Source organism: Tiliqua scincoides, chromosome 5 (assembly GCF_035046505.1).
Source record: "Tiliqua scincoides isolate rTilSci1 chromosome 5, rTilSci1.hap2, whole genome shotgun sequence".
NCBI lineage: Eukaryota > Metazoa > Chordata > Lepidosauria > Squamata > Scincidae > Tiliqua > Tiliqua scincoides.
The window spans coordinates 113,710,977-113,719,873 of NC_089825.1; the positions used below are offsets into that span (position 1 = coordinate 113,710,977).

The 8,897-nt window shown below is 41.1% G+C and overlaps 1 protein-coding gene across 1 annotated transcript; it reads right to left on the reverse strand.

Annotated features, from left to right (window-relative positions):
- Positions 1–559: 559 nt before the first annotated feature.
- On the reverse strand, positions 560–8,684 carry LOC136653233 (vomeronasal type-2 receptor 26-like). Its single transcript, XM_066630140.1, has 4 exons — positions 8,634–8,684; positions 5,451–5,577; positions 4,004–4,872; positions 560–589 (listed from the first exon to the last, which is right to left on the reverse strand). Exons 1-4 carry the CDS (start codon positions 8,682–8,684, stop codon positions 560–562), a joined length of 1,077 nt encoding a protein of 358 aa, XP_066486237.1.
- Positions 8,685–8,897: the final 213 nt, after the last annotated feature.

Consider the following 8,897-nt stretch of genomic DNA (forward strand, 5'->3'; position numbering starts at 1 on the left):
GAAATATACCTAATTAAAAAGATTGATACAAAAGGTTGGCAGAGCCCTGCCTATCCTTAGATACTATTCTGATCAGTATAGGAGGTCTAGATAGCATCTTTCACACACCATTGTTCTTGATCTAATTGGTAGCTCCTGGAAATCCTTTGGGTAGCAGGGAGAAAAACACTGTCATGTTGACAATGATGGACAAAATAATCACATCCTCAATGTCTTGTCCTTTGCTGTGGCACCACTAATGGGAATAGAGCTCAGAGTTTGGACTTTAGTTGTGAAATCCTATTATTTTCACCTCCAAAGGAGAGCCTGAAGAAATCAGTCCCTGGCCTGAACTTCTGGGCTGCCTCTTCTTAGAGAGCAGGCTCAGGTTATTGTATTGCATAATGAGCCAAGAAGTGGCTGTGTAACCCTTTGCAAAGTTCAGTAGCACATGCAGATAAGTGTCAGGTAGCTTGAACAAAATGCTTATTGCTCAGAATGGAAAGATCCAGGATTTCAGTGGTGTTTTACAGTGGTGCTTGGTGTTGCTCAAGAACCATTTTTTACAAGCAGATCTTACTTAGGGCTTATTCCTAAACTTCCCTAGCGCCCAAAGGAGCAGGGGCACTGAAATGGCTAATGCTGTATCTTGTGGGACTAAGAAAACTGCCCAAGGGCTCCTTGAGGTTCCCTTACCCCGTGTCAAGCCCAGAGAGCACTGACGGATCTACTTGGATCTGCGCCCACTATTGAATACCTGCTATTGAGTGGGCACAGAACCGAGAAGATCCGTGTAGGTCTTCATGGCTCCTGAGGTGGTTCCACTGTCTCTGCCCCCTTTTGGCCTTCCCTCCCTCTGCCTAGTTCCACCCCCCCCATCTTCCCTCTGCCCTCCTGCAGCCCTAAAAAAGCCCAACCAGAGCTCCCCCAATGTGTCTTCTTGGCACTGCGGTGCTGGACTGCTGGCGGTAAGGCAAGAGCGCAGGCGGTAAGCCGAATAGAATCAGGTTGTTAGATGAGCAAAAGCTGATCAAAGTGAGAAACCTACGAAACTGCCTTCTACTGATGTTAGGGCTACAATTGATCCAACAAATTCAGTAGTGTCGATATTGACTAGCAGGCGACCTTCCAGGCTTTTGGGAGGAGTTTTTTCACATATCAAGGCTCCAGAAACTGACTCACAAAACCAATTAGACACATTAAAACAATACAGCGAAACAGCCAATAAAAACAAGTCAGACCAAGAAAATGTGTGTGTGTGTGTGTGTGTGTGTGTGTGTGTGAGAGAGAGAGAGAGAGAGAGAGAGAGAGAGAGAGAGAGAGAGAGAGAGAGAGAGAGAGAGACTAACAACCCAATCCTAACCAACTTTCCAGCACTGATGCACCTGCTATGCAGCCCTGAGGTAAGGGAACAAACATTCCTTTACCCTGAGGAGGCCTCCTTGACTACCCCCACCATCACAGGATGCAGTGTACGCCATGTTGGATGCATCTGTGCTAGAATATTGGTTAGAATTGGGCTGCTAATATATTTATTATGAGGTGCAGTTTTCTCACACCAAAAAGTGGGCAGCAAATTGGAAAAAATAAGATTAGCTTTAACAGTGACAGAGTAATCCACTGGAGGGAACATACTGTATTGTATCATAAAATTTTGCAAAAGATTGAAAGAGCTCTCCATATAGATACGCATTCCTAAAATCTGCCTTTTTTGGATAGCAGGAAAAAATCCAATCATAGTGACAATGATGACAAAGATTATCATATCCCCAATATCCTGACCTTCACTATGTCATCCCTCATGAAAGAAAAGTTAAGAGTTGTGGTTTTTTTTGTGTGTGTGTTTTTTGCTTGGTCTGAATTCCTATTATCAGAACAGTTATTTTTGCCTTTGCTATACAGCATCAAGAAAGCAGTCCTGGGCCTGAATGTCTGGGCTGTCCATGCTTAGGGAGAAGGTTCAGGAAGCTTATTGAATAGTTAACAAGAGAAGAGCATACTAAGATAGCAGTTCCCAAACCAGTGGGTTGCAACCTACCAGGTCAGAAATGGGTCATTCCCTCTTATGGGAAGTGGTCCAGAACAGGTGCCACAACAGGGCGATAGCAGTTGTGGTGCCTTGGGGAGCCAGAGACATTTTAACATACCTGGAGGAATGCTCAAGCCTCCATGAGGGTCCTAGAGGCTCTCAGACCCCTCTGAGAACCTCTGCATGGCTGACCTGAGCTCCGATTGCCTATCACGCTATGGGCTACTAAGATCTGCACCAGCAAAATCACTGGTGCAAATCTGAGCTGTCCATGTAAGGCTGCTTGGGCCAGGGACAGGGGTTGGAATTTGGCCTGCACAACCTCAGCCAGTCCCACCCCCTCCCAGGCCTGATCCACCTCCTGGTCCACCCTTTCCCACCTTAAAATGCCCCCTCCCTGCTTCCATAACGCCCTCCTTGCACCGTTTCCCACCCCTCCCCCACCGGCCTGCTCAGGCTGGTGCAAACAGACCCCCTCCAGGCCTGGATCTGGTATCTGGGAGCCACTATGATCCTCTGCATCAGCCCAGCTGGCTACAGAGTAGTCACAAACATGCTTAGCGCCACTCCTGGGCCAATGCAGGGGACCTGAGCCTGCCCATCACTGAGTCTGGCTTTTGCTATGATACTGATGGCTTATATCAAGTCTGTTTGGTCCTAATCCTTTATTATTGGGTTGCCATTAGGGACAATTGAATAGTTTCATAGACTACATGCCATCAAAGGGTGGGATACAGAAAGAAAGAAAGAAAGAAAGAAAGAAAGAAAGAAAGAAAGAAAGAAAGAAAGAAAGAAAGAAAGAAAGAAAGAAAGAAAGAAAGGTTCCCTCTGCAAATACCAAGTCATTACTAACCCTTGGGGTGATGCCGCTTCCTCAACTCATTCATGGCAGACTGTAGTGGGGTGGTTTGCCATTGCCTTCGCCAGTGATACTACCTTTCCCCCAGCAAGCTGGGTACTCATTTTACCAACCTTGGAAGGATGGAAGGCTGGGTCGAACTCGAGCCGGCTACCTGAGATTATAGCTACTGCTGGGACTGAACTCAGGTTGTGGAGAGAGTTCTTGGTTGCCATACTGTGATGTACCGTGATTCTGAGCCACACGAGGGATACAGTAGCACATGCATAAATTAATGCCCGAAGGTTGGCCAGTATTATTATCTCCTTATAGAAATAAGAAGGATCAGTGATTAGTAGCTTGTCTAAGGGCATTTTCTGAGCTCATGACTTGGGCGAGATTTGAACCGGGAACTTCATCACTCACATATTTGGAGCCTGATATGCAGTATTACAATTGAGGCTTAAAGTGGTTTGTGCGTCTGCTGATTTGCATGGCTAATGCAAATATTAGTGTCCCAAACACTCATGCACAATATGAGTATCTCTCTTCTGTGTGACCTGACAAGCTTCTATTTTTTGTAGTTCAAAAGTGTTATGTGCTTTGACATGTAGGCTTCCATCTGCAGGAATTTTAATATTGTTGGTTTGTTTGGTAATGAGACCCAACCAGATATGGAAAAACATAATAAGAAAATAAGAACATAAGGAGAGCCCTGCAGGATTAGGCCAAAGGCCCATCTAATCCAGCTTCCTGCATAACACAGTGGCCTCTCAGGGTATCTCAGGGAGTACACAAGACAACAAGCTTCTGAATCCTGGTACCACTCGCTTGCACCTGACATTCTGAGGTAGCCTGCTTCCAAAAAGTTCCTTCTGTAGTATGAAACAAACAGGTGCCAGTTTACCACCTCAGTGAGAACCAGGTTAAATTACGGGTTGAAGAGCTTTATTTAAAGAAATAAGGACAAAGCATCATGACAAACTTAGGCCATTTCCAGTCATTTAACAGTGATCTCTTTAGACAATGTAGTTTTGTGAGAAGCAGTTGCATCCCATTCCATCGACAATTCAAAGAAAAGATGGTACTTGAAGGGAATACTGAAACAAATTTCTAGTCTTTCATTTTCCCCCCCTCCGTATTAAATGCTCCCTTTTATTCAGCTCAGGTCTCAGCATAATGATGTAGCACTTAGGAAAGAAAATGCAACCCAGTAACCCAGCACTGGAGGCTAAGATGGAGAAGATCTCCACAGCCACCATGTACTTCCCTTTTGTGCTCAGGTAGGTTGGAACAAAAGAGACCCAAACGCTACAAAAGACCAGCATGCTGAAAGTGATGAACTTGGCTTCGTTGAAACTGTCTGGTAACTTCTGGGCCAGGAAAGCCACAATGAAGCTGACAACAGCCAGGAAACCCATGTAGCCCAAGATCCAGTAAAACATGGAAGCTGAGCCCTCGTTACATTCCACTACAATTTCTTTGTTTACTGAGTGCATGTCTATATCTGGGAATGGAGAGAAATTACTCAACCACAGTGCACAAATTCCTACTTGAATAAAGGAGCAAAGAAGGATAACAGAATTTGCCAGTCCTTTCCCCAACCATTTCCTCATGCCGGATCCTGGTTTGGTTGTCATGAATGCAAGAACCACAGTAATAGTTTTTGCCAACACAGAAGAAAGGGCCACAGAGAAGACAATGCCAAAAGTAGTTTGTCGGAGAAGGCAGGTCGCCCTTCCAGGCCTTCCAATGAATAGCAAGGAGCAGAGAAAGCAAAGAAGGAGGGAGATGAGGAGGATGTAGGTGAGGTTCCTATTGTTGGCTTTGACTAAGGCAGTATCCTTGTGCTTTATAAATGTTCCTAATATGCAAGCTGTGATCAGTGACAACAAAATTGCCAACACCACTAAGATGATCCCTAAGCTTTCATTGTGGGCGAGGTAGCTGATGATCTTTGGAATACATTGACTTTCGTCCTGGTTGGGATACTGATCTTCTGGACATTTGACACAGTTGTCCATGTCTGAAAAAAGGAAAGACAATTTAAACATTTCATTTCTTAAAACAATGAAAAGAGCTCCATATTTTGAAATCACTTTTACCAACCACTTACCTTCCGTTAGAACTATGCTTTGCAACTGATGGTACTAGTACCACTAGTGGAACTTTCCAGAACAGCACGTGAAACTTAGCCATGCTGTCATTTTCATCACGGATGCTCACCCCACCCTACTTTCCCCCAAACCCATTCCTCCAGACAGACGTTTCTGGGATGTCGGATTCTTGTAACCCACACTAAATGGAACTGGGATATTTACAAAGGATATATATATATAGGCCCATTTGCTCTTCTTGGATCATTGATAACTTCAAGAGAAACAAATATTTAGGAATATCCTTAACTATTGAGATTAACTTTTAAATGGCAGGTATTCTCACTCTCCCACCAGATCACACAGTACTATGATGATTATGTCTAGTCTTCTTGATATTTCCCTACATTAGAATTTTCAGCTTTTGAGTTGAATTGATCCTCCATGGATACCGAGGTCTGACTTTAAATTACGTGACCACTTGACCAATCTACTATATTTGGCCTACCCTTTTGGCCTGAGATCATCCCTTCAGGGCAAGGAGCACAATCATAGCAGCAAAATTTATCTCCCTCCTTCTTCTTTTTGCTGTAGCCTGGAGAGCAGTTCTCATTGCACACAGAAACGGGCACCACCTGTTTGTTTTTTTGTTTTTGTTTTTTTTTATATAATGCTTTATTTATTTATTACAGATACAGGTAAGGAAAATTGGATAGACTTAGGGCTAGGACTACATAGGTTACACACGAGGGTGGTGGCCATCGATTACAACAAACATTAATCCAAACGAAATTAATAATCAATACAAAAATTATCATATTCTTTAACCCAACTGGTTAATACTTTAACATTCCATATTTTTCCTCTAACCTTATCTATTCCATCATAAAAAAAACAACACTTCAAACTTTTACTTATACACTCTTCTTACCACTAAACTAGTCTCTAAAATAAAATCTTTCTTATCTGATTCTTAATTTCTAATATGACATCTAAAAAAGAAGTCTCCGATTACCATGGTATTACCTCCTTCAATATCTCTTATAACATGTTATACATCATTTTCCATAACTATCCAATCAAAAAAGGCTTCAAATTTTTACTTATAGACTCTTCTTACCACTAAACTAACCTCTAAAATACAATCTCTTATCTGATTCTTAATTTCTAATATCACATCTAAAAACAAATATCTCCAATTACAATAATATTATACTTCGCTTATCCACCACATATTTATTAACTCAAAATACAGGTTTAATATTTTCTCCAAAATAAATTGACATCTATAATTTATTTTATTTACCTTCTTTTTTATAAAATAACCCTTTTATTTGTCTTAATACCACTATATTTTACACAATACTTACATTCCAAAATTGCAGTTCCATCTAATTTATTTCATATATTTACCACTTTAATTTTCACAATACTTATATTCCAAATTCCCTTTTCATCCACTTTAGTTTAATCTAATTAATAAAATATTTATCTTAATACCACTTAATTTCCACAATATTTATATTTCAAATTTTCATTTACATCTATTTTAATTTAATATATTAAAAAAAAATTCTATTTATTATTCAACCATTTCGCCCTTCTTCTTATTGTTTACTTTGTACTCTATCTTATTGGTGTTCCCTCTTAGTCCTCCTACTGGTTCTTCCACTTCTTCTTTTTCTTCTTAAGTCCCCCCCTCTGTTTTTCTTTCTTCTTTTTCATTCTGTTATTCTTGAATTCAATCCATAAATTCTTCCTCTTCTTGAGACAGCTTGCTCTCTGAACATTTCATCTTTTTTCTTCCTTAAAATTCCCAGTTATTATAACAATTGCTTCTTCCATCTCATGTCCCATTTCAAAATACTCCACTTCTTTAACTTCACCTGACATCTGATCCATTCTTTTTTCTTCTCTATTGTTTATAATCTGTTCCCGCGAGTTTACAAGGGAGGACCTTATTTGCCCAATTTGTTCAGAGAGTTCTCTGACTTGTTGCTCCATTTCTCTTCTAAAATCCATCAGAAAGTCCACCAACAAGGCCTGGCTTTCATGATCATCTTTTAGATTTTCAAAAGCCATTTTTATCAACACCAACTTGAGCCACTTCCTGCAGGGCTACTTTCTAATTTTGTATCCAGGGCTACTTTCCAAATTTTTATATCCAAAAAAAGTCAATCAAATCCACAGTCAGGTTAGTATGCCTTTAAATGACCAAAAGGAAAAAAAAAAAAATTCAAGCCTCTTGCTGAGAAACTGAAACCGAAAGTAACAGTGTCCAGGCTTAAATAAAGGCTTTTTGCTGGGAAAATGAAGGTAGACTTTATTTCCTTCGTTGAAGATTACTTATTTATTTCTCTTCGGTACATACCATTAAAAAAATATAATCTTGTACTTACTCCAGCAGGGGAAATACCATTTCACCTATTCCCCCCCCTGGGTGGCTAATGGCCAGCGTGAATAATCTTGAATTATCTCCTCCTCCTCCAGACTTCTTACTTACAGTTCTCAGTAAAACTTTTTAACAAGCCAAGTTCACTCACTCTTAATAGCTTTTTTCGCTGCAATGTTGTTGTATCTAGGCCGTGGGAGGACGGTTTTTCAGCTCTCCGAGCTTCTCAAAGGTGTCGCCCGGGATAGATATGCTTCAGCACAGAGCAAAACAGAGAGAAATCCTTGAAATTGCCTGTTTCTAAGGACCCCCCGTTCAAGCTCTCAGCTCTTCGTACCGTCTTCCTGGCACCGAAGCGTGCCTTAGTTGTTTAGGCACATGAAAACATATCTATTTCGCAGTCTCTTCGGGAACCCCCAAAGTTCACCTCAACTTCGCTGAAAGTTAGCTCCGCCCCCCGGGCATCACCTGTTTGTAACATGAAGGGAGCACATCAGTATCAGTAAAATGCACATTGGGAATGTCTGGAGGGCAAGAAGTAGTCTGTTAAAATGGAATTAGGGCATCACGGAATTTACATTACGCTCCTTTTAGGGAAAAATATGCCAACCCTTTCCTTGTAGATTATTTCTAATGAAAGTTTGCGCATGAAACAAATTACTGATGGTGTCTCTGAGGATGGTTGATGGTGACTGTCATTGATGGTGAACATCAAAATGGTTTCCTGTTCTAATGCCCTGAGCACATTGATTGAGGAGATCTCCTGGAGGAGACATGAAGCTCTTTGCTGTCAGAAATAATGTATGAAATAACAGAGATATTGTGGTAGTTTAGAATAACTTCACTGATCCTTTCACAGAAAGTCAAAGGACTTTCCTAACCAATTTTCCAGCACCACATTAATGGCAATGCAGCTCTGAGGTAAGGGAACAAACATTCCCTTACCTTGAGGAAGCCTCTGTGACTGCCACCCAACTGCAAGATGCAGCACACGCCCCATTGGCACAGCTATGCCAGTGCTGGAGAGTTGATTAGGATTTGGGCCAAAATGTCCTGAAGAAGCAAGGACATCATTGCGTAGATAGGGTTTTTGTTTTAAAAAAATAGCTTATGAGGACTTGTGCTATGTTAGAAACAACAAATTCAAGTTAGACCAATCCATATCTCTCCTTGCAAATAAGAAAATGAACTATGGTTTAAAATTTGGAATAAAAAGCAGTCAGGCACAACTCAGAAATCACTTAACTGGAACTTTTCTCAGTCATTCTATGAATTCCACAATGCACAACTTTATCTCACCTGGTTAAATCTTCCATGCCAGACAATAAGGTCATCATTAATGGTTAACATTTTACCTGGAGGAACCCGAGGGTCCAAGCTTCCAACTTTAACTCTAACAAAAGAACCATTTGGGAAAGTTACCCAGTTGGTAACATCAAAACCGACTATTAATTCTCTATTTTCATTAAAACGCACTGTGTCCCCAGCACTGTTGTTGAATGTGATGCTCTTTAGAAAGTGATGGAGCTTGGTTGAAAATGAAAATGAGGGAGAAGAAGGACA

Excerpts from the sequence above, each read along its gene's own strand:
- LOC136653233 (XM_066630140.1), bottom strand. The coding sequence starts at position 8,684 with ATGTTAACCATTAATGATGACCTTATTGTCTGGCATGGAAGATTTAAC. Across the intron at positions 5,578-8,633 it reads GGCATGGAAGATTTAACCAG|GTGGTGCCCGTTTCTGTGTG; the intron begins GTGAGATAAAGT and ends AAAAACAAACAG. Across the intron at positions 4,873-5,450 it reads GATGATCTCAGGCCAAAAGG|ACATGGACAACTGTGTCAAA; the intron begins GTAGGCCAAATA and ends TCCTTTTTTCAG.